This window comes from Lagenorhynchus albirostris, chromosome 2, assembly GCF_949774975.1.
Source record: "Lagenorhynchus albirostris chromosome 2, mLagAlb1.1, whole genome shotgun sequence".
Classification (NCBI taxonomy): domain Eukaryota; kingdom Metazoa; phylum Chordata; class Mammalia; order Artiodactyla; family Delphinidae; genus Lagenorhynchus; species Lagenorhynchus albirostris.
Genome location: NC_083096.1, coordinates 160,773,323 through 160,797,714, shown reverse-complemented (window position 1 = coordinate 160,797,714; position 24,392 = coordinate 160,773,323). Strand labels below are relative to the sequence as shown.

Sequence of the window (24,392 nt, the reverse complement as noted above, 5' to 3'; positions counted from 1 at the left end):
GATGGCTCTCCCACCACCTGCTCCACTCCTTTGGGCTTAGGGTTCCCACCACTCGGTTTCCCACCACTTGGAACCTGGGCTGCATCACCAGGCCACCCCCGTCAGCTCATCATCCCCTGTCTCCACCTCCATAACTGGCCCTTCTCACCTGGACCTGGGCCATTTCATCAGCTTTCTCACTTGTCTTTCTGCACAAGTCTAGCCCCTCTAGCTGTTTTCTGCCTCAGGGTCACTTTCCAGTAGAGGGTGCTCAATAAATATCTGTTGACTGATGGAGTAAATGAGTGAAGGAACGAATGAAAGAGTGACAGAAATGTAGAATCAAGCATATCCCCCTTGGCTTTGAACCTTTCCATGGCTCCCTACTGCCGTCAGCACAAAGTCTGTGCCTTATATTTAAGGTGCTCCCTGTCTGATTCCCCACAGCGCACTCTGGGCTTTTCCCCAAGCCATACCCTGTTCTCCTTCCTGCATTCATGTAGCTTTGTCCTTCTTCCCTGCTATGCAGCAGGGAAACAAGATTGGTTGTTGAAATAATCCAGGCAAGTGATGATGGGGAACCTGCACTAAAGAGAGAAGGGAGAGTCAGCCAACACCAACATTTCCTGAGCTAGACTCTGTCCTCAGTGCTCGGGACTGCGAGTGTAGCCTTGGAGCTTAAGTTTGAGATGACTATTAGGGTCCCCGTGGAGACATCAGGCGGGCAGTTAATCGATCTATGAGCCTGGATTTCAGAGGAGAGCTTGGAGGCCTCCTCCAATTTTTTTTTAAATAAATTTATTTATTTTTGGTTGCATTGGGTCTTTGTTGCTGCGCGCGGGCTTTCTCTAGTTGGGGAGAGCGGGGGCTACTCTTTGTTGCAGTGAGTGGGCTTCTCATCGTGGTGGTTTCTCTTGTTGCAGAGCACGGGCTCTAGGCGCACAGGCTTCAGCAGCTGTGGTACACGGGCTCAGTAGTTGTGGCTCGCAGTCTCTAGAGCACAGACTCAGTAGTTGTGGCACACGGGCTTAGCTGCTCCGCGGCATGTGGGATCTTCCCGGACCAGGGCTCTAACCCGTGTCCCCTGCATTGGCAGGCGGATTCTTAACCACTGTGACACCAGGGAAGTCCGGCCTCCCAAATTTGAAGCCACAGGACTGGATGGGATCCACCGAGAGGAGCAGCTCAAGAAGACAGTGCCAGGGGCTCTCCAACTTTGACACTCTGAGTGGGGAGCCAGCAGGGGGATTCAGCTCGTGGGCAGAGAAGGGAAGAGAACCAGGAGCAGGGATGTCCTGAAGGCTGAGGGAGGAAATGGCTTCCAGAAGGATTGCGTGATCTGCCATGTCAAATGCTGCTGAAGGTGGAGGAAGACGGAGGGGGAGGGGTATAGGAGGGGTCCAGGGGCAGAAGTGACAGGTCTTAGCAAAGGACTATGGATGTCGGGAGTGAGGAGGAAGGACCGAGGATGGTGCCTGAGGGTCTGGCTTGGGAAATGGGTGGAAGGAGGTGCCAAGCCATACACAGAAGGCCTAGGGTGGAGTAGCGGGGCACCATGGAAAAGGAGAGGTCAGCTTTGGACAGCTTGAGTTGAGGTGCCTTTGGAATGTCATTAGGATCTATGTGTCTGGAATGAAATGTGTGTTGGAGAGAAAAAGAGAAGATCCCCCTGTGTGTGTGTGTGTCTGTCTGTCTCTGTCACTCTCTCCTCTATCCTTTTTTTTTTTTTTTTTTTTGCCGTGCCATGTGGGATCTTAGTTCCCTGACCAGGGGTCAAACCTGTGCCCCCTGCATTGGGAGTGCGGAGTCTTAACCACTGGAACATCGGGGAAGTCCCTCTCCTCTATCCTTTTCTATGTGTATTTATGAAAGAATCTATATGCTGACTGTTATGAAATCTTTATCTCCAGCCCAGGTCTTTCCAGAACTCTGGCTGCCCTTGGAGATCACCCCGCATGTCCCACAGGGACCTACAAGACACAGAAAAACAGGCTCAGGACACAGATTAGAAAGGACAGAGTTGGAGGCGAGATAAACCAGGGAAGAGTTGATCAGACTGGTCCAGACAATGGCAAAGGCGGCCTGAACTAGGCAAGGGCAGAGGGCAGAGGAGATGAAGTGCAGAGACATTCAGGGAGCGGAGAGCACCAGAGATGGAGGCGAGGTTCCATGTGGAGGGAGAGGGGCTAGAGGAGGAAGGGAGACAGCTCTAGGGGTCCGCTGGGTGTGGAGAGTGGGGACAGCTGCCCTGCAGTCACCTCTTTATCTGACTGAGACCCCTCCCAAAAGGGCAGGGGAGGGGTCATAAGTGGGTCTTACGGAGGGGGGAGGGGGCTGCTGTTGACCGCAGAGTGCATGAGTCAGGGTGGACACCCGAAGCCTCCTTCCTTTAACCATCGGCACCCTCTGCCGAACCCCTGCAGGGAGGCATGAGCGGGATCCACTCCCAGCTTCAATCCCAGGTAGGACCTGCGAGAGTGAGTAAAGGGGAACACAGGGACAGGTGCTCAGGGCCTTGGACCTAGTTGAGGGCCAGAGACCACTTGTTGCCCACCAGAGTGGACTCTGAGACCCCGGGAGGGCTCTAGGCTTAGAGGTGCCACGATGGGACCATGTCCCTCCCTTGCTTTAAACCTGTCCATGGCTCCCTACTTCCTCTTGGAGAATGTCCACCCCCTTGGCCTGGCCTTCAAGGTCTTTGAAGCTCCAGGCCCAGCTAGCTTCATCTTAGGCAGAGCCCTCCTGGCTGCCAGTCTCACGGTTCTCTCAGCAGGATGACCGCTCTGATGATACCATTTCAGGCTGCAAATCACCAAGCCTTTCTCCATGCTGCCAGTTCTGCTTGGATTGCTACTCCCTTTGTAGGTCTACCCAGGGCCTGCCCATCTGTCAAGATTCAGCTCAAGGTACCCCTCCAAAAGGCTTTCCTGATCTTCCAGAGGAGTCACTGTGCCCCAAACAAACTAATGTCACCCTCTGTGGCACTTTACTGAGCTGGCGTATGTCTCTGCCTCTCTCCTTCTATGGCCTGTGAGAGTCTGGGGAGGAGGAACAAGTCGGGTTCACTCAGTCTACCCCATGGGGGGGTGGTCATGGGTGCAGTGGGACATTCAGGGGTGGCTACAGAGGCCCTCCCAGCCCTGTGGGTTCAGTCTAACTCAGTGTGTGTGGATGGGGAGAACAGAGATCATCATCCCCCAAAGTAGGGAGAGCCAGAGAGCAGTGAAAGCTGCTTTATTCGGGCAGTGAAGGGCAGAAACATGGAGATACCAGGGGAAAGGGCAAAGGTGGACAATCTTCATCCACTGAGAGGGGACACAGGACTGTGCAGTGTTCCAGGCATCTTCCTGCTCATCCTGGCTTGGCACAAGTTAGCCTCAGGACCATGAGGAGATGAACCTGAAGCCTGTCTTCCCAAGTCCCTGGAAAACAGACATCTGTGACCCTCCTCTGGGACCTGGGGCACAGTTTGTGTAGCTGAGCACCCTAGACTGTCTGGGCTCTTGTGCAGCTCTGCTGTGAACTCGCTGGGTGTCCTCGGGCAAGTCATTTAATGGCTCTGAGCCCTGATCAGTCTCCTTATCTGAGAATAATGGGAATAACAATGGTACCCACCTCATAGGGTTGTGATGAGGCCCGCGAAGTGTTAGCATAATAACTGGCTGAAAGTAAATGTGGAATAAATATGAGTTGTTAGGATTATAACTATTCCATCAAGAGACCAGGGTTCTGGTCCCAGTTCTGCCATGTTTTCCTCACTGGACCTGCCTGAGTTTCCATCTAAAAAATGGGATATTGGGCTTCCCTGGTGGCGCAGTGGTTGAGAGTCCACCTGCCGATGCAGGGGACACGGGTTCGTACCCCGGTCTGGGAGGATCCCACATGTCGCGGAGCAGCTGGGCCCGTGAGCCACGGCTGCTGAGCCTGAGCGTCCGGAGCCTGTGCTCCGCAACAGGAGAGGCCACAACAGTGAGAGGCCTGCGTACCGCAAAAAAAACAAAAAAAAACAACAAAAAAAACAAAACAGGGATATTGAAGGATTAAATGAAATAATGGCTGTGGCAGAGACTCCTAAGATGAGTGATGGTCTCTTTCCCTCTGAGGTTCATCTCGCTGGGGCTGCAGAGGGGTTGTCACCTCCACTCTGTCAGGCCTTTACTGGGCTCTCTGTCCCGGCAGGATCTGCTGCCACAGGGCCAGCCCATCTCCTCCTCTTGGCCCATGAGGCAGAATGAGAGGAAAGGGCTGCGGTTGCCCCAGCAGGGACTGTGGTTACGCAGGACGAAGGACTTCCTTCCAGACTGCAGGATGCTATCCTGGGAAGGAGCCAGAGATCGTGGGACAGAGGCTGCTGAGGGGAGGGATTGCTTCCAGGGGAATGTCCAGATTAGGCTGGTTAGGCCAGAGTGGGCCAGTGGAGTGAATGAGCTCAGCAGTGACCTCACTTCCAGAGAGCCTGGAGGGGCCCCGTTTAAACCTGCCCCATGGCTCCCAAGATCACAGAGACAACAGACAGGAACAGAGACGTAGCCAAAGGGGTATTCCAGGACAGACAGCCAGGGGCAAAGGGCCACCCACGAGACATATGCATGCTATTCCCTGCACCCAGAACACTCTTCCCAGGTCTGGAGTGGCTCATCTCTCATCCTTCAAGCCTTGATTAAGAGTTACCTCCTCAGACAGGACCACTCAGCCAACTGATTCATTCATGCAATCTTTAGTGAGCCCCAGTTATGAGTCAGGCACTGTTCTAGATCTGTGAACAAGACACAGTCCTTGCCCACTCCATATAATGTAGCACCTGGCCCACCTCGATCTTCTCAAACAGAGCACACTGTTTATCTCTTTTTTTCTTTTTTTAAAAAACTTTTATTTATTTATTTTGGCTGCGCCTGGTCTTAGTTGTGGCACGCAGGATCTTCATTGTGGCATGCGGGATCTTCCAGTTGCGGCATGCGTGATTCTTAGTTGCGGCATGCAGACTTCTTAGCTGCGGTATGCATGTGGGATCTAGTTCCCCGACCAGGGATCGAACCTCGGCCCCCTGCATTGGGAGCATGGAGTTTTACCTACTGGACCACCAGGGAAGTCCCCATATCTCTGACTTTTTTATTGTCTTCCCAACCAGAATGTAAGTGCCATGAGGACAGGGACTTCAACTGTTCTTTTCACCAATGTGAACTCAATGACTCAGAGTATAAACCTGGCACAACCCTCTAAAATAGGCCCTTGATAAATATTTGTTGAAGAAATAAATGGACACAGAGACCAGGGATAGACAGACACACAGAGAAAAAGAGCCATGCTCAGAGGTGATGCAAACATTCAGAGATGCCCCAAAATATCAAGCACACACAGACACACACAGGACAGTGTCCTTCAAGCAGGCTGCTTCCCTTTGGTCATTCAGTTTGGTCATCAGGCCTGGGGCTGGGGTGACTCCTGTCCTGGGACCGACCCAGTTGGTGCCCAAGGGCATGACCTATTCTGGTTCCACACTCCCTGCGCGGGGCACCAAGTTGGCATTATGTTTGAAGAGCCCTCTTTGGAACTCTATTTTACTCCTTTAGTTGTCCTTTGATAAACAGAAATTTTAATATAGTCGAATGTCAATTTTCCAAAAAATGTTTGTGGTGGTTTGAGAAGGGCAGGGCTGAATAACCCTGAAGAAACCCACGCCCGACCCGCGGGGCCTCTCACTGCGGCTCGACCCCTCTGGGTCCTCGAGCCTGTAAGGCAGGGCGGACTAACCTCGTGCCCGGGTATCACCCTTTCCCCACCCCAACCTCCGTCAGGCCCCGCCTCTAGACCCGCCCCTCCGAGGTCGCGCCCTCTTCTGGCCCCGCCCCTCACCGGCTCTCACGGGCGCAGGGGAACTAGATGTGTCTTCCTCTTGCCCAGATATTGGTAGTTAATATTCTGCCACCGGTGCTTCCACCTGGAGGGAGGGAAAACTGGGCCTACAGGACGGCGGCAAGGCTCCCCGCCCCCTCTGAGTCTACGCCCTCTTCGCCTTGTCCCTTCCGTGGTCAGCCGCTTCAGGCCCCACCCTTCCCACTCAGTTCCTCCCACTCCTCCCCCTCCTAGGTACAGTCAAGCCCAGCCTGTCCAACCCCTGTCCGACCCTCGCGTCTGGGGATCCGCCCCTTCCCACAGACCCCTCCCCTGCCGTAGGCACCGCCCCTCCCTCCCAGGGCTTCCGCCCCGCCCCCGCGCGCTCACATGAGGCGCGGGCGCGCGCCGTAGCAGCTGGGCCTACGCGCTGAGGGTAAGTCCGCCAGCCCGGTGGTACCCGGCAGCAGCAGTAGGTTCCGCGCCGGCCAACGCCAGGCGGCGCCCAGCGGGCGGCGGCGCTGCGGGCTCAGCCAGTAGTCGCCCAGGCTGCGGTGGGCGGCGGGCGCCGGCATGGCCGGGCCCCGGCAGCCCCAGAAACACAACTCCTGGTCAAGGCGGTGCGGGGGCGTGGCCCGGGGGCGCCTGCGGGGTAGACGGGCAGCGGTCACCCCAGGAGGCACGAGAGGCGGGGAGTAGGCGGCCGTCTCGTGTCAGACGCGGCGGCGCGAGGGTCGGGGTCACTCCTGGCCCATGTGGAGGGGCGGGGAGGGGGATTAGAGGCCCCCCTCGGGGCCTTCCCAAGGATCTGGACTCCTTCCCCCCAGCTGACAGACCTGGGCCCTTCATCGCGCCGACACCCTCTCCCGGGCCCCCTCACCGGGACAGAAGAAAATTCGCCGCGAAGTGGGCAGTCTCGGTGAATAGCATAGTGTCCAGTCCTCCTGGCCCGGCTTCGGCCTCTTTAATACCTGCTGGGACGTGGAGGGGGAGGCCTGAAAGCCCATAGTCCCCCCGGGCCCCGCTGTTTTTAGCAGGAGGCGGCAGCTGGCAGAGCGGGGTGGGGCAGCGCCAGCCCCTCTGGCGGGGTCTAGTCCGGGGTCTGTCTTCAGCTGCTTCAGTGGGAGGGGGTTGGTCACCAGTGCTGGAGGATCCCCTGAGACCCTCCTCCCCCAGGATCAGGGACAGAAAGGCAAGGACAGGCAGAGGCAGCAAGAGGGGGCCCAGGATAGGAAGGTCAGCTGCCGTTTGGATAAACCCTTCCTTATTTCACCCAGGGGCCTCCAGCTTCTGCTTACACACCCCTGATGGTGTGTTCAGGAAGAAACCACACCTCAGAAGGCCTCACTGCTCCCGGGCTTAAGAGCCTCCCAGCTCTGCCCTCATGGCCCTTACAAGAGCCTTTCCCTTGCTCTGGGGCACTCTTAGATATCAGAGGCAGAAGGCTTCTCAGCCACCTCTAGTTCAGGAGTTCTTATCTGGAAGCCAGGACTGAGTTTGTGGGAGCTTCAGGAGGCCTGAAACTGTTTGCAAAGTTCAAACACACATATATTTCTGGAAGGAATCTAGAAAGGGTCCCTGACACCTCCCCCAGCCCCACCCCCCCCACCCTCCCACCAAAAAAAAAAAAAAAAAATTAAAAGCCTACATTTTTTGCAGAAAGGAAAACAGGTTCAGAGAGGGGCAGAGAAAACCCAGTAGTAGGACCCAGGCTTCCTACTACTCTGCCCATCCTTACAAAGGGTGAGACAACCTCTCTGTGCCCTTGCCCTGCTCAGAGCATGGGGTTCCGGGCTCAGAGCCCAGGCTGGGCCCTGCTCCCCCACCCTCTGGGGATCCTGAGGAGCACGCTGGCCCCGCTCCCTTTCCCACACTGCCTGTTTGGGCTATTTCCCCCCAGTGACTCACACTGGCTGCTGGGGACAGTGGGCAGCTGTTCTGAGCCCCAGAGCCCTGTATGGCCCTGACTTGCCCCACTCCCAATTGTGTGGCTATATTTGGGGATTCTACCTCCTCTTTTCCCTCCTTGGGGAATTTCCCTCCTCTCATTCCTTTCTCCTATACCTGTCTCCAAGTTCTCCCTCCCTGATGGCTCCTTCCCAGCAGCAAACAAACAGCCTCTAGTCTTTCCTATGTTTGAAAAAGAAGAAAGCCCTCCTTCGACCCCAGGTCCTTCTCCAGCTCCCCTTCACAGCCAACATTCTTGAAAGAGTTGTGTACACACGTTGTTTCCACTTCCTCACCCAAGCCCTGCAGTCTGGCTTCCTCCCCCACCATTCCACAGGGGCAGCTCGTTAAGGTCACCACTGACTTCCCTGTTGCTAAATCCAAGGGATGCTCGTGAGTCTTTATCTGATTTGACCCCTTAGCAGTGGCTGACTTTGACACAAACACTCACTCCTATTTGAAACACTTTTGTGCCCTTGTTTTTCTGGACACTGTGGACTCTTGATTTCTTTGCTATTTATTTGCAACCATGTGGTTGCCGCCACATGGCAAATTTCTCATCCTTCACTCACTGCCTAATCATGGGTGTTCTTGGGCCTTCTACAGTCTGTCCCAGGGGATCTCATGGGTTCCCATGCCTTTGGTGTCTGCCTGTGTCAGAGACTCACTTCTCTCTTTCAGCCCAAGCCTCTCCTCCCTGCCCAACACCTATCTCCTGGCCCCGTCCGCCTGGATGTTTCACCTCACAGCAAACATGCCCCACACCGGCCCTTCCTCCCATGTTCCCCAGCTTGGCCGTTTTCTCGGTTGCCTGAACTGGAAATCTGGGCTTGGTTCTAGACTCTTCCCTGTCCCTCCCTTTTCATATTCAAGCAGTTACGAAATCCTGTCCTCTCCAGGATATGTCTGAAATCCAATTGCTTCTCTCCATCTCCACCGCTACCACCTGGTCCAAGGCCCCATCGCCGTTCACCTGGGAGGCTGCCGCAGCCTCCTGAATGATCTCCCTGCTGCTACTCTCAATCTCTTATGTGGTCTATTCTCACAGAGCAGCCAGGATTGTCTTTCCAAAACATGAATGTGTCCCTCTTCACTGTGTCTTCACCACCACGTTCACTCGTGGCACAGACCAGTCCCAGGGCCAGGGATATTTCCCACCGCCATGTCCTTGTCTGGGTAACTGCTTCTCATCTCAGTTCCAGTGTCGCTTCCTTAGGGAAGCCATCCCAGATCCCGCAGCTGGCTCTGCTGTTCCTTCTCCTCACAGTGCTCAGCCTCTCTGTAGACCGATCAAGCAGTCATTCACTAGCCAGTCTAATCTGTAAACATTCTACCAACTCCTGAACGCTTCCATTCTAGGCCCCGGGATGTTAGGATGAATATGACACAGCCCCTGCCCTCCGTGAGTCCATAGTGTAATGGGGTAAACAGGCACTCAACAGGGATCAAGGAAGAGATGAGTACACAGTGGGACAAGCAGGTGCTATGGGAGGGGAAGGACAGGTGGTCAGAGGAGGCTTCTCTGAGGAGTGACAATTGGTGGAGATCTGAGAGGTAAGGGGGATGGGAGGAGGCTATTCCAGGCAGAAGGAACAATGTGCTGAAAGGTGGGAAGAAGGTTTTGTGAAGAACTCAGGGGTGTCCACATGGCTGGACGAGTGATGTAAAGAAGCCATTGATGAGATTTAAATAGGAGAATTACATGGCTGGGTTGTGGTCTTTATAGAATAATTCTGGGCTAGAGGAATCAAGCAGGGAAGGAAGCACAAGACCAGTTAGGGGGCTGCTGGAGTAATCAAGATGAGTAGCGATGGGGGTCTGGTTCAGGGCAGTGCGGTGGAATTGGAGCAGAATAGACTGTGGGCACCAGGACTGGGAATTGGAGAAGAGAGAGGGAGTGAGAATGATTCCAGTATCCTTACCCCAAGGGCAGGTGGGGAGAGGCCAGTGGGACCTGGGACACCCATATTCCTGTGGGGTCCAACCCACTGATCTACCTGGTGTTAGGTTGCCTGATGTCTTCCCACGGCCCTCATCCCTGCTTTTTCCTAGAGGAGCAGATGGAGTCCCGAGTGTTAGATGCCTGCTAAGGAGGCCTAGGAGGAGGCCGGCGGGGGGGAGGAAGGGGAATTTGGGTCAGGGTCCAGATGTGATGGGGTTGCAGGGAAAGTGGCATTGGGGTTTCCTCAGGGTCTGGAAGCTCCACTGTCTCTGGCTTCACCCTGAGACCCCCCCCCCAGTTCTGAATGCTCAAACTCAGGGCCCAGTCCTTAGGGGTTCTGGGGGCCTTTTAGGGGCTTCGAGTCTATATCTGAGAAGCCACAATGCCCTGACAAGTCCCCAGGACTCTAGAGAGTCGCTAGCATCAGTGTGCACTTCCCACGAGCTGGCCCACTGCCTATTACCTGCATAATCCCCTGCAATCCTCACATTAACCCTCGGAGGCATGTAGCTTACTATCCCTGTTGTACGTACTAGACTTCCAGGGTTAAGGGACTTGCTCAAATTCAAACAGCTAAAACGATGCAGAAAGAGGATTTGAACCAAGGTTTGACTGACATCAGAGTCTGTGCTTTCAACTCCTGTGCTATATTAAGCTTGTCGACCCCTTGGTTGATTGGCTCAGTAAAGGGAGGAGGCTTTGTGGGGGATTTGCTTGTGGTTGGGGTGGCTGCCCCCTTCTCATATCAAGCGATGGGAAAGGGTAGCGCTGACGTCAATTGTTGCCATGGAGATATAGCAACCCTTTCCCTGCCATTTCCATGGTAACCTGGGGGGGGTCCATCTGTACTTCGCCCCCTCCTTCTAAAAGAGGGTCCCTTAGGGAGGGGCTGTCTAATAAGGTGTCTGAGAGAGAAGTCAGGGAAGGCAGTGATTCAAGTATCCTCCTTTCCCTGGGCCCCTCCTCATTCCTCAAACTGAGAATGAGGCTGGGATGTGGGGGTCCTGCCTGGGGGTCTGGGGAAAGCTTTACCCTCTAGGGTGAGGGAGGCAGTTCTGCCTTTCCCACCTGGGGATTCCCCTGGAAATGACCCGCGCCCCCTCCCCACCAAGTTCCTCAGCACCTGAGCAGGACTGTGAGGAACTTGGCAGAGGGAGGCGAGAGATTCCCCAACCCTCTCCAAGGCTGGGCATCACCCAGCCCCTGGGGACATGGCTGGCTGGCTCTCTGCTGCCCCTTGAAGCCAAAGGTAGGAGCAGCAGCAGCCTCTCTTGTTCAGTGCTAGAGGTGCACGACATTCTTGCCTGGTGCTCTATGTGCATGACTTTACTGAAAGCTTCCACCAGGTTTCATTAGCCCCATTTTACAGATTTGGAAATAGAGACTCAGAGAGGCTAAGTATGTAGCCCAAGTTTGCACAGCTAGTAAATGGCAATCAGGACTCAAATCTAGGACTAGAGTTTAGGCCAGTGACTTTTCCAGGGGGAAAAAAGCAACAGAGAACATGATGGAAAAGGAGAAGAAAAATAGAGTGAAGTGGCCCAGGTTGGAGCCTGTCATTCTCCCTGTCACCTACAGAACAAAGTTCAAACACAAGGCCTCCCTGATTCAGCTTCTCTTCTGTTAACTCATCCCTGGATCCCTTGAATTCTGAGCTCTGCAAGGGCAAGGGATCTGTCAGATAAAGGCCTGGGTTCTCTGCACCTCGTGTGGCCCAGGTAGGTGTTGGTGAAAGTTGATTGAACTGAGTTCCTTGAAATTGTCTTCCACTTTCCTGCCTCAAGGCCTTTGTCCACAGTGTTCCACCTGGAATGCCCTTTCCCCTTGCTCATGGCCATTCTAGAGCTATGTAGCCCCAGGGTCTGGCCCACTGGCAAGGTGTTTGTCTGTATTCTTTGCATCCCTCACTAAACAACATAGCGGTAAATCTTTTTTGTTTGTTTGTTTTTCTTTTTCCTTTTTTGGCCACGCCACACAGCATGCAGGATCTAAGTTCCCTGACCAGGGACTGAACCCGTGCCACAGCTGTGAAAGCTCGGAATCCTAACCACTAGGCCACTAGTAAATCTTTTTAAATTTTATTTTATTTTAAAAAATTAAAAAAAAATTTTGGCTGCATTGGCTCTTCGTTGCTGCGTGCTGGCTTTCTCTAGTTGTGGCGAGCGGGGTGCGCAGGCTTCTCATTGCAGTGGCTTCTCTTGTTGTGGAGCACGGGCTCTAGGTATGCGGGCTTCAATAGTTGTGGCACGCAGGCCCTAGAGTGCACAGGCTTCAGTAGTTATGGCGTGTGGGCTCAGTAGTTGTGGCGCACAGGCTTAGTTGCTCCGTGGCATGTGGGACCTTCCCACATCAGGGATTGAACCCGTGTCCCCTGCATTGGCAGGCAGATTCTTAACCACTGTGCCACCAAGGAAGTCCCAGTAAATCTTTCTTTAAAGGAAAGGAGTGTCGAGAAGATTGGAGAAAGGAAGTGAGGGAGATAAGAGAGAAAGGAAGAATGGGAAGGATTCAGCATTTGTGGGCTGGCAAGGTCCATAGAGATCACTGGTGCTTTCTTTTTTTTTTTTTAAACTAGTGAGGAAATGGGCCCAGAGGGAAGGGATTTGCCTCCCAGCAGGTCATTGCTAGGCCATGTGAGTTCCATGAGGGTCAAGGCCCATGTTTGTCAAGTTCATCGTTGAATCCCCAGTGTCCTGCACAGGCCTGGCTGGTAGACTTGTATTGAATGAAACAGGGGCAAAGCCTGAAGGAGAACCCAGTCACACAGAACTCCTGGTCACACTTTCTAAGGCTCCTCATTGCCTTCAAATTGAGTTGTTACACTGGCCCCTGCCACGCTCTATCCCTTTTTTTCGGGCTTCTTTTCCTCCCAGGGGTACTTGATCTTTATATAAGCTGTCTCTGCTCCTGGAATGTTTTTTCTCCATCATTACCCATTATTTTCTGGTGATGCTGTCAATCACCTGGCTGTGCTTGCATCTCAAGTATAGGCTTACTTGTGGTTCAGCCTAGTCAATTGTAGTCTCCCATCTCCCTGACAGTGGTAATTGGCCCAAGGAATGTGCATGTGATTTAAAAGGGCCAATCACTGGCCTTCCCAGGGATAGGTATACCGAGACTGGGAGAAAGCAGGTCTCCCTTCCTGGGATTTAAAAATTTTTTTTTTATTTAGGCTGTGCCGGATCTTAGTTGCAGCATGCGGGGTCTTTAGTTGTGGCATGCGGGATCTTTTAGTTGCAGCATATGGACTCTTTAGTTGCGGTATGTGGTCTTCTTAGTTGTGGCATGTGGACTCTTAGTTGTGGCATGCATGCGGGATCTATTTCCCTGACCAGGGATCGAACCTGGGCCCCCTGCATTGGGAGTACAGAGCCCTAACCACTGGCCCGCAAGGGAATTCCCCCTTCCTGGGATTTCTAAGCTGATGCAGCCATGTTGCCATGTTCCCTGCCCAGAGGAGATAATCAGGAATGAGAGGAACAAAGCAACAGTCCTGGTGGGGTTGAATCCTTGATTCCAGCCCAATGGATGCCCTGGTTCCTATAGTTCTTCCTTTAATCACTAACATATCCTTCCCAGCAACTTGAAACAATCAATTCCTTTTTTGCTTAAGCTAACATCAGTTGCTTGCAATGGAGAGACCTTATCCATACAGAGGCCGTTTTTTTTCTCTCTAAAATTACAAGGGCCTCCTAAGGAGGGTGAGTACTGTTTACTGGCAGGGAGGCCCTTTTTCTGCAGAGCAGCAGAATGGGTTGTTAAACGGAGTAGGACCTGCATGGAGTTTGGTGGGGATTGAAACAGCTGGATTATTTCACTTGATAGAAGAACAGAGTCCCGGTGGCAGGGCAGAGGTTGGGGGTGGTCTCCAGTAGGTAAGGGTGAAGGGGGAGAGGAGGGAGGGAGAGAGAAGCCAGCACTATGGCCTGAAGCCAGGGATTATTCTGGTGAAGGGGAAGGAAAGGCATGGAGGGGCTTTTAAGAGCCAGGATGTTAAAGGACCAGGGCACTGAATGGTCAAGTCTAAAGTCCAAGTAGATCCTTTTTGACAAACATCCTCTCTTCTTTCAATAAGCCTCCTACATCTGGGACTGCCTGGGAGGGAAGTTGTGGAAGTCGAAAAGGGTGGCCCTTTCTGGTGACCATGGGATCTGAAGTGCTCTGGGAGGCTTAGACTTCTACTCCATGTGGATTAGAGGAGGGGTGTTGAGTCAATCGTACTTAAATCTCAGGGGACAGGAGACTGAACCTGACCTTTGGGTTACATACATTTTTTCCAATATTAAAATAATACAGGTTCATTAAAGCAAAATTGGAAAGTGGGAAATACTCATTCAGCTTCCAGGCAGCCTTCCTGTCATGGGCCCTCCTATGCATGGATTTTGGAGCCTCAAGTCTGAGGACGCTGAGGAGTGCACTAGCATCACCTGTCATCTGGGGGACCCCAGGCACATTGCTTAAGGCTCAGTTCCCTCACCTGTAAAAAGGAATAAGAAATCGAAGTTTTTCAAACGACTTCTTCCCCAGTCTTCTGGCCCCACCAGTCCTAGGAGAAACCAAAGCTCAAGATAGACGGGGCAGCCCCTAGCCCCTTCAACAAAGCCAGGGGTGCCCAGGGTCACAAAGCAGCAGGTAGCAAAACCAAACTCCATCTTGGGAGAATTAAATGGGCCTGGTGTGGGTGGCCATTCTCGTTAAGTTCTTTGTCCACCCCCTCCAGTCCCAAGCTTCCCTGGGCCCCCAGAGTCCAGCACAGTAATGCTAATTTTACTGGAGAACCAAGGAGAGTGTTGGGGAGATGGATGAGGGCAGAGCCTGAGCAGAAAGGCGGCCCTGAAAGGGATCATGACCAGCAAGAAATGGGGGAAGGGCTTGGTGTCCAGGGAGAAGAAAGCGGAGTCGGAAGGGCAGGCCCCTGGGGCTGGGTCCAAGTGAGGAGGCAGCAGAAGGGAAGATGCCTTTGGATGAGGCGGAGCAGCGTGCGGGCCCGATCCGACGTGATAAACAAACACTGGCCGGAGTGGAAAGAACAGTTTATGCTGTGCTTTATTAAAATGTGCATCGTTCTTTTATTTTAAAATGTGCATCATTGTCTCCTGCTCGGCGCGCGCGATCTCAGCGTGGTGGCCTGCGGCGGGCCTCGTACACGCCCGGCTCCCGCGGAGCTGCCGTGCGCAGGCGCACTCAGGTGGCGCGGACCTGGGGGCTCCCGCCCAAGGCCAGGTAGACGTCGATGGGCACGTGCAGCAGCGTCAGGCAGTGGCAGCCGGGGCAGCGTCGAAGCGGCCTGGGGAAAGCGGGCCGCGACAGGGGGCGCTGAGGCGGGGCAGGCTCATCCTGTACGGGACGCATCGGGGAGTGCACTTGGGGTCCCTGAGGTTCGGGCGTGGATGTGGGACCTTACGTGGGGCTGGGGTGGGGCGATCGGGGGACGGAAGGTGGGCCGGGGTGGGGCGGCGGGGAGGAGCGCTGGCCTCACCTGACCGGGTTGTGCTCCGTAGCTACCCGCTCCGGGCTGTCCTGGGTCTCGCGGGGGAAGGCAAGGCCAGGGGAGTCTCCGGCCTCAATGGGGAATCTCCGACCCTGCGGGGGCTCCTGGGCACTCATGTCCGAGGCGCTCTGCGCGGGGAGTGGCGGTCAGGCAGCTCGCGGGCCGCCGGGCACCCCCTCCCCGCGCCCGCTCCGTGGGCCGTCGCTTACCTGTCGGAGGCCGAGACCGGTCCCAGGCAGGAAGTAGCTGCCCGAGCCCTGGCCGCGAGAGGACGCTCCGGTCCAGGCGGAGCCGGGCAGGTGTCTGCGGCGCGCCCGGGGCCCGGGCGTCGAGGGGGAGGGCTGCATTGTGACCCGGGCCTTGGCGCGCTGACCTTATAGAACCCGTTCCTCCCGCCGGGGAACCCCATGCCGCGCCAGCACTTAGCGCGGCGCGAGCCGGTACTTGGAGGGCTCTTGCCATGGGTCGCGCAGACCCCCAGCTGCCCGTTGAGGGAGCAGGAGGCTGTGTCCACGGAAAGGAGCCTGGCTTCCCGGGCCGCGCGCAGACGTCCGGAGCGCCCCCCACAGGCGGGGCTGCGACCCACTACCTGGCGCGGGGGCTGAGCGCAGCGGTGACTTAACCCGTTCTGGATTTGGTGGTGGTGGTGAGGGCAGGCAGGGGGCATTGCCAATTTTGGCCAAGGGTCACACAACACCTACATCACAATTGGGCCAGAGTTTTAAAATGTCTGACCCCCCTCCCTCTCCACCACCCGCGACTTGTGTGTCCAGACGGAGAATGTTCTAGCGCTGGGGGAGGCTACGGATGAAAAGGAGCAGGCCAAGGGCAATGGTGGAGTAGAGCTGCCTCGCAGAGGCAGCATGAGCTGAGAGGGTGATAGGAAGGAAGGAGGTGCTAGACAGCATGGAGGGCTTTCTGCTCTCCAATGGGTACCAGCTGGGCAAGACCATTGGGGAAGGGACCTACTCAAAAGTCAAAGAAGCAGTTTCCAAAAAACACCAAAGAAAAGTGGCGATTAAAATTATAGACAAGATGGGAGGGCCAGAAGGTGAGCTGGGGCCCCTTTGGAGGAAGCGAGGGCTGGCTGAGGTGGGTGGGTGCGTGCTTCCTCCAGTCAGAAGGATCATTCCCTCCTCCCCTTTAGTCTGGAACCAAGGAAAGCAAGAGAGACTGTGGCTCTGGGGTAGGTCAGTGGGGAACAGAGGGATGCTGGGAGTCCAGGAAAATCACACCCTCTAAAATCCAAGATTAAAGTGGCAGGAGGTGAAGGATCCTCAGAAGCAGAGCCGGAGCCCACAAGGCCTTTCCTATTCCAGGAGGGGAACAGAGACTGGCGAGGCCATGGCCAGGGCTAGCAGAGGGCAGGAGCTGGAGCCAACGAAGGCAGAGATGGGGAAAAGACAGGACTCATGGAAAGAACTGTGGGTCAGGAGGCAGACGTGAGAGGAGTGGGCTCACCACGCTGTGGGCAAATCAGGCTTCGTAACTGAGATTCAATAGCCTTGTCTAAAAGTCCTTAATAGTCTAAAAGCCTAAAAGCACTTTGATATCCGTGGTCTCACAGGCTGCTCACAACAGTCCCTGAGGCTGACAGGAAGTAGTTCCTTTCAGTAATATATTAACTACAAAAACAATAGAGGTGAACATTCTTTGCAGTGTCCAAGCAGACAGACATTAAAGACTATGAAAGGGAACCAAGGCACAAGACCCAGACATGGTGGGGAGATAGGCAGACAGAAGTTGGAAGGCAGCAGACAGGAGGGAGGAGTTAGGCCCTTCTGGACTTGATGCTCCATCTCTTTTCGCTTGTTTCTGTAGAGTTTATCCAGAGATTCCTGCCTCGGGAGCTCCAGATTGTCCGTACCCTGGACCACAAGAACATCATCCGAGTGTATGAGACGCTGGAGTCTGCAGACGGGAAAATCTACCTGGTGATGGAGCTGGCTGAAGGAGGGGATGTCTTTGACTGTGTGCTGAATGGGGGGCCACTGCCCGAGAGCCGGGCCAAGGCCCTCTTCCATCAGATGGTCGAGGCCATCCGCTACTGCCATGGCTGTGGTGTGGCTCACCGGGACCTCAAGTGCGAGAACGCTTTGTTGCAGGGCTTCAACCTGAAGCTGACAGACTTTGGCTTCGCCAAGGTGTTGCCCAAATCATGCCGGGAGCTGAGCCAGACCTTCTGCGGCAGCACAGCCTATGCCGCCCCAGAGGTACTTCAGGGTATTCCCCACGATAGCAAGAAGGGTGACGTCTGGAGCATGGGCGTGGTCCTGTACGTCATGCTCTGTGCCAGCCTACCTTTTGATGACACAGACATCCCCAAGATGCTGTGGCAGCAGCAGAAGAGGGTGTCCTTCCCCACTCATCTGGGCATCTCGGCTGAATGCCAGGACTTGCTCAAGCGGCTCCTGGAACCAGACATGATCCTCCGGCCTTCAATCGAAGAAGTCAGTTGGCATCCATGGCTAGCAAGCACTTGATAAAAGCAATGGCAAGTCCTCCCCAGTAAAGTAGGGGGAGAAAGCAAACCCAAAAACCCACTTCTAAAATGGTGATATATATTTTACACTTTGTTTACTTATCCTAAAACTTACCTACACCCTCTCCAGCCTTACTTCTCTTTCCCTTTAAAGATCTTCATGGAACCAGAGGGCCTCATTCAGACTTCCCTTTTATTACAGCTGACAAGTGATTTTCATACAGGTGTTTAACTAAAGTTAATTAAAAACAGACCCCAGAATCATACACATACAGGCGGAGGAGAGGAGAAAAATGACCAAGAGCAACTGGAACCACTGTTGTTGCAACTTCCTTTCCAAATAAAAGCAGAAGCGTTGGGAATGCAGTAACGGCCTCTTGACTCCTTGTCTTGGTGAGAGGCCTGTTGGGGGCCCTGTCCCTTTCTCATCCCAAAGGCCAAGGTGAGCCTGGGATGAGGACAAGGGACTTCCTCAGAACCCAGGCTACCTCCCATCCTAACCCCCAGGCTCCAAGCAGGAAGCCACCCTGCACATAGTGTGTTTTCTGCCCTGGCTCTGGGGCAGCTGCCGTAGGGTACAAGAACAGAGCCCCAGACACCTTCCAGCTTCTGTTGAATCTCTTTAATAGCTGTTAACGGCAAGTCTGGAAAAGGTTCAGGACAAAGTTCTTTTTTCTTTCTTTTTTAATTACAAAACTAACAGCTGTTAGAGTCTTTTTTTTTTCCTTTTTTCTTTTCCCGGCTACAAAATACTCTGGGGAGATACATTATAATTTAAAATATATAATATTGCACAAACAACCAAAAGGTTAATTAAACTAAAGAAATAATTACAAAGAGAAAAACCCCATCCCATCAAAAAAAGATTCAGCATTCTCTCCATCCCACCCCCTCATTGAAGGTTTGAAGTGGAAGTGACCACCACTCTCTTGGCGCCCCTGACCACAATCACTTTAAATCATTGGTGAACACACCAGATTATATACAAGAATCACCAGAGCAGCATCGTGAAGCACCAGGGTCTCCAGGGATTCCTGCAGCCCCTCATCCCCCCAAGAGAGGTGCAGCTTTTACCAGAGTGGGGGGTGAGAGCCACAAGGATTGGATCTGCCTTCAGGAAGAAGAGCTTTTGCAGAAACCTGATGACAGTCTCAAGAAGCTCACCCCCAGCATATCCCTTCAAGATGCAGAAGGGATGAGGCGGAGAAGTTGGGCTTACCAGAGTTGTAAGTACTCAGCTTTGATCACTGCTCTGTACCGCTGGTAGCTGGCTTGTGTCCTATGCTACAGGGGAGTCGAGGTGGGTAGCTGGTTGGACAAGGTATCCCGCCAGGCAACACACAGAAGGGCCTGAAGTGGCCCCCTCCCTTCTTGGGGAGGGGAAGAAGAGCAAGAGCACTCTTGCAGGTGGCACAGCTGGGCTAAGGACTCGGGTGCATCTGACATGAAGAAGCCTTGGGAAAGGCGTTGGGGACATACCAGCCTGGACTGGGTAAAAGGAGGGAGTTTGGTCTCTAGATTCTGAACCACAAGGAACCTTTCCAGGAATGGAAGATGCCTGGGAGGGGGAGATTCCTAAGAGAGGCAAATTTCCCAGAAATGAATGCCTCTTACCCGCTGGGACAGGAACCAAAATGTGTTCACCATCCCTGTCTAGCCAAGGGCAGGTGGCATGGCCTTCTTTGCCTGCTTATGGGTGACAGAGTGTGTTTTCTCGGCATCCTCCAAGAGACTGGTAGCTTGGCCTCTGCCTACACAGGCAGATGGGCTAGGGCTATCCATTGGGACTTCCCAGCAAGAGTCCCCAGGAACAGTGGTGTTCAGCAGAGAAATGTAGGCTCTTCTGGTGAGGGGGGTAGGTTTCCTCCCCCTCGGGTCATCCTATGATTGGCACAAGTCAGAGTTCCTGGTTTGGATTTAGCAAGCCCCTTCCCAGATGTGAGCAGAGGGCCAAAGGGCCAACAAGGAACAACCCAGAATCTGCCTAGAGCTCTGGCTGACAGAGGCCATTTGGGGGACATTCTTAGTCAGTGTCTTCCAGGGCCGGGCGGAGACGAGCGAGGGAGGTGGGAAGTGCTGTGGGTAGGGGAGCGGCTTGCTCTGGCTCCCCTCATTCCCAGTCCTCCCACTCTACATCTTCCAGCTGCAAAGGGAGGGGATAATGGAGAGCACAAACACGTATTACTCCTCTGAGTCAAGCTGAGACCCAAGCTCCCCGACTGCCTCCAATTCGGGACAGCCCTCCCCGCAGCCCCAGCCCCAACTCCCCCAGGCCATACCCGGCCTCCTCTCAGAGCGAACCACTTGCTTCAAGGAATGTCTGGGGAGCAGAGCTGCCCTCTGCCCAAGCGGTGGGCCTGCTGTTCTGATGGTTCCAGACTCAAAGGAAATGCTTCTACCAACCAACACTGGACACCACAAGGGGACGCCCTGACTACAAGAAGCCCGTCAGTCAATCCCTGAAGGAGAACTTGTCTCCTGCGGAGCAGGTAAGAATATGGCCCTGAGAGGCAGGGAACTTTACAGTGGTGCTGTGATCAGAAGCAAGCGTGGCACTGGACTACAGGTGCTCGCAGCGCTTTCACTAGGGGCTCCAGCACCCTAATCCCCAGCTGAAGTCTCCCCAGGCAACTGTCTCTTGGCCTCTCTTCATATCAGCAGATCCCCTGATATAAATAATTCTGTTCAGATATATTGTATGTCGGGTTTTTTTTTTTTTTTTTTTTTTGCAGTACGCGGGCCTCTCACTGGTGTGGCCTCTCCCGCTGCGGAGCACAGGCTCCGGACGCGCAGGCTCAGCAGCCATGGCTCACGGGCCTAGCTGCTCCGCGGCATGTGGGATCTTCCCGGACCGGGGCACGAACCCGTGTCCCCTGCATCGGCAGGTGGACTCTCAACCACTGTGCCACCAGGGAAGCCCTGTATGTCGGGTTTTAAAGAGGGCTGCAAAGACACCAAAGCCATGAAGGCCACGTGGCATAAGAGGTGCCATGGGCCTTCTCTACCCCGGGTATAGTGAGGTCACAGGTGTAAAATACTCTTGTGTAGGTCACTACCTCCCTCTGGGCTTCAGTCTCTCAGCATGAAAAACAAGGCCCTTCCCATTCTCTCTACTCTGTTCACCTCTTTATAGCAGGTTCCTGAGCTACATGTTGGAAGGAATCATGGGGTTCTTGTGTGACAGTGGATATAACACTGACTTGAATCAGATGTGTGGGCTGGAGCCTCAGTCCTGTCCCTTATTAGCTATGAGAGACTTTTGCCCAGCCTCTTATTCAAAACGACCATCCTTGATTCTGAGAGGAAGTGAAGAATAAGAATAATAGGCCTCTGAGCTTATGACTGTTTTGTGGTGGTTTCAGGAACGTCTATTAGTGCGCCCATGTCCCCAGGCACTATGCCTAAGGTGTGCACATGCATCATCTACCACAGCATATGAAATTATAATGATCAGTGCCATGTTTTAGATGGGGAAACAGAGGCTCAGGTTAAGTGATCACATCGTCTTTTGTCTCCAAGGCCAGAAATCTGCTCAGGTCCCACACCTGGCGACCATGAGTCAAAAGGTCTGGGGCAGGGTTTGGCATCTGTATTTTTTATTTTTTTTTATTTTTTTTTTGCGGTACGCGGGCCTCTCACCGCTGTGGCCTCTCCCGTTGCGGAGCACAGGCTCCGGACGCGCAGGCTCAGCGGCCATGGCTCACGGGCCCAGCCGCGCCGCGGCACGTGGGATCTTCCCGGACCAGGGCATGAACCCGTGTCCCCTGCATCGGCAGGCGGACTCTCAACCACTGCGCCACCAGGGAAGCCCTGGCATCTGTATTTTTTAGTAGTTCCTCAGGTGATTCTGATAGGAGCTAAGGTCAAGAACTCCCCCATCCATCCCCCTGGAACTGAGGGGAAGCGGACCCTGCTAATGACTACTGTTCAGGGCCTGAGTGGGAGGCCCTAGCTTCCTTCCCGCAGCCTGCCACCTCAGATAGGAGTGGGATCCACCTTGCAGGGACAGTCGGGCTTGGCAGGGAGAGTCCTCAGACCCGGAATCATTGTGCTTGCCTCCCTGTGGCCAACCAGGCCAACTCACCTCACCGGAAGCATCCACTTTGGAAAGTGCCATCTGCACTTCTTCTTCAGTCATGTCCAAGTCAAAGTCCTTCTCCCAGTCCTCACTGATGTCTGTGCTTGAGCCTGGAACCATGATCCATAGTGTGAGAGACAGGAAGGGGTATGTGAAGAGGTTGTAGCTGGGGGTGATGGAACTCTTTAGAAAGGCCTGACAAATACACACCAAACGTCTTTACATTCTGCTTTCTCTGGCTCAGTGATCCCACTTTTAGGAAACTATTTTAAGGAAAAATCCTGGATTCAGTAAAAAAATTTAACCAAAAGGATGTTCACTGTAGTGCTGTTACAGTGATGAAAACTTAAAAAACTACCTGAAAGTTCACTGATAGGGAATTACAAAAATAAATGGTATAGTCATATGATGGAACATTATGTGGCTTTTAAAGGTTAGGCTATAAAACATTTATATACATGGCAAAATAGTCTTAAACTATTAAGTGAGAAAAAGCAAGTTACTGAATAGTGGAGAAGTACTGTGGTCCAGAAGCTCCCTAGGGGCCATGGAAATCTTCCAGAAGAAATAAACAATGAACCTCTTCCTCCTCAATCACTCCCTTCTACCTACACTGATCCTGCTACTCCTGAAACACACCAGGCACATTCCCACCTAGGGCCTTTGCAAGGACTGTTCCCTGTACCTGGAACTCTTCCTCAGATACTCACAGGCCAATTCACTCGCTTCCTTCACACCTTTACTCAAATCTCACCATCTAAACGTGGCCTACCCAGACTGTCCTATCTTCAGTTGCACCCTGACCCCTCACTCTGCTCTGGTTGTTCTTTTTTCTATTGTATTTACCACTTTCTAGTGTATTACATAATCAGATTCACTATGCTTACTGTCTAATAGTAGAGGAGCTGGAATGTGAGCTCCCGAGGACGGGGATCTTCTGTTTTCTTATGTATTCCAAGTGACTAGAACAAATAGTTTGTACTCAGCAAATATTCGTGGACTCTTTCTCTAAATCAGGGGTTGGCAAACTATGGCCTGTGGACCAAATCCAGCCTACTGTCTGCTTTTGGAAATAAAATTTTGGAACACAGCCATGGCCACTTGTTGACATATTGTCTATGACTGCTTTCATGCTGAAACGACAGAGCTGGGACAGAAACTGTATGTCCCCAAAAGCCTAAAATATTTGTGACCTGGCTCTGTGCAGAAAACATTTACTCCTCCCTGTTCTAGGTAATTCTGATGCCTGCTAAGGTTTGACAACTACTGCTCCAAACATTCATATTTGGGTATGCTTTCTTACAGGCAATATAAAAAAAATGTACATGTGAAAGTTATTAGTAAGAAGAAAACTACAAAAATAGTTCCTGTAAAAAAAGAGTATATGCAGTATGATTCCATTAAAAAAATACACTCACAGATGCATGCACACATACAGAGAGAATGAGCAAAACACCCACAAGAATACTAACAATAATTATCACTAGGTGATGAGGTCATGGGGTAATATATTTTTTTAAATGAACACATATTACTTTGTAATCATTTTTTTTAAAAAGCACCTTTAAAAAGAGTAAGCTCTAAAAAAAAAAAAAAAAAAAAAGAGTAAGCTCTGATCCCCCAATGGCACCACCTGTAAATACCTTGTTTCTTCCTGTCCAGCTTGTTCCTCACCATGCACCCAGGCTCTGAGACCTCCCCAAGCCTGGCCTCCGCATTCCTTATTCGGGTTCTTGCACTGTTCTCTAGTCACCCAGCTAGTCCTAAGTGGTGTGGTAACAGCAGGGTCTCTGGAGCCAAGCAAACCTGGGTGGAACCCTAACTCTTTTGTCTATTGTGTAGTCTTGGGCAAGTTATTCTGGGCTTCAGTTTATTTATAAAATAAGGATAAAACCACCCTCTTTGCAAAGAACCACTGGAGGAGCTTATTAGAATGCAGATTCCTGTCTTCCCATCCCCCCTCATTTAGATTCAGCAGGTGTAGGTGGTGACCCAGAATTCTGCATTATAAACAGGTACCTAGATGATTCTGTATAGACCTTGGCCTGCAGTTGAGATACAACAGTGTTAAAATTAGCAGTATCATGTAAAGTGCCTGTAACATATATACACAGTGGATATTTAACAAATGGAGCTGTTAAAGGCCTGGTCCCAGAGTTAAGTAATTTTACACATGGTCCCACACCCAGTCAGGGGCAGATCTGCAACCAAGACCCAGTTCTTCTGACTCCACATCTAAGGCTCCCTGTGCTTTCAGGACACTCTTGGTGGCTTGCGTCTGGCTCCCTGTCAGTGCAGGCTTCCTGTGGGTTAGAAGCTGGACTCCCGGCTGATCTCTCCCTCCAGAGCTGTGGCTGTGGTCATGACAGCTTTTCCTAACCCCAGGTTGCCCTCTAGGGATTTGAAACTCTCCTCTTCAGGCTTAAATGCTAGGGCAGACCCTTTGGGGTAAAAAAGAAAGCATCAGCTAACATTTTTGGAGCACTTTACACCCACCCTCTGGGATAGGTATTAACAGTCCCAATTTACAGGTGAGGAAACAAAGGCTCTGAGTGGCAGAGATGTGAATCTGGACTTTCTCTGCCACCTGCTTCCTCCCACCACCCTGTCCTGTCACACAATGAGAGTACTAAGCTCTCCT

General features: G+C 52.9%; 3 protein-coding genes across 9 annotated transcripts in view; 1 reads left to right on the top strand and 2 right to left on the bottom strand.

Annotated features, from left to right (window-relative positions):
• Nucleotides 1-3,225: 3,225 nt before the first annotated feature.
• BSDC1 (BSD domain containing 1) overlaps nt 3,226-24,392 on the bottom strand; it is a 38,048-nt gene continuing 16,881 nt past the window's right edge. For 3 of the 7 annotated variants that reach the window (XM_060140696.1, XM_060140695.1, XM_060140694.1), the window contains 2 exons: nt 21,758-21,861; nt 17,849-19,816 (listed from right to left, as the gene is read on the bottom strand). In XM_060140696.1, coding sequence (XP_059996679.1) covers nt 19,784-19,816; nt 21,758-21,861 — 137 coding nt within the window. In that variant the 3' untranslated portion in view covers nt 17,849-19,783. Of the gene's footprint in view, nt 3,402-17,492; nt 17,628-17,848; nt 19,817-19,863; nt 21,862-24,392 lie in introns of those variants that run through there. The other 4 variants (XM_060140692.1, XM_060140693.1, XM_060140690.1 and 1 more) reach the window with 4 other exon arrangements.
• Nucleotides 14,729-15,538, bottom strand: FAM229A (family with sequence similarity 229 member A). Its single transcript, XM_060140697.1, has 3 exons — nt 15,401-15,538; nt 15,180-15,319; nt 14,729-14,987 (listed from the first exon to the last, which is right to left on the bottom strand). The coding sequence occupies exons 1-3, from the start codon at nt 15,536-15,538 to the stop codon at nt 14,885-14,887; spliced, it is 381 nt and encodes a 126-aa protein (XP_059996680.1). The 3' UTR covers nt 14,729-14,884.
• TSSK3 (testis specific serine kinase 3) lies at nt 16,079-18,033 on the top strand. The gene is made up of 2 exons (XM_060140699.1): nt 16,079-16,242; nt 17,013-18,033. The coding sequence occupies exons 1-2, from the start codon at nt 16,098-16,100 to the stop codon at nt 17,672-17,674; spliced, it is 807 nt and encodes a 268-aa protein (XP_059996682.1). The 5' UTR covers nt 16,079-16,097; the 3' UTR covers nt 17,675-18,033.

Bases quoted from the DNA above. Each gene is read 5' to 3' on its own strand.
- FAM229A (XM_060140697.1), bottom strand. From the start codon at position 15,538: ATGCAGCCCTCCCCCTCGACGCCCGGGCCCCGGGCGCGCCGCAGACAC. The intron at 15,320-15,400 runs GTAAGCGACGGC...CTCCCCGCGCAG, and splicing joins CCGGTCTCGGCCTCCGACAG to AGCGCCTCGGACATGAGTGC. The intron at 14,988-15,179 runs GTGAGGCCAGCG...CGCTTTCCCCAG, and splicing joins ACGGAGCACAACCCGGTCAG to GCCGCTTCGACGCTGCCCCG.
- TSSK3 (XM_060140699.1), top strand. From the start codon at position 16,098: ATGGAGGGCTTTCTGCTCTCCAATGGGTACCAGCTGGGCAAGACCATT. The intron at 16,243-17,012 runs GTGAGCTGGGGC...TTGTTTCTGTAG, and splicing joins CAAGATGGGAGGGCCAGAAG to AGTTTATCCAGAGATTCCTG.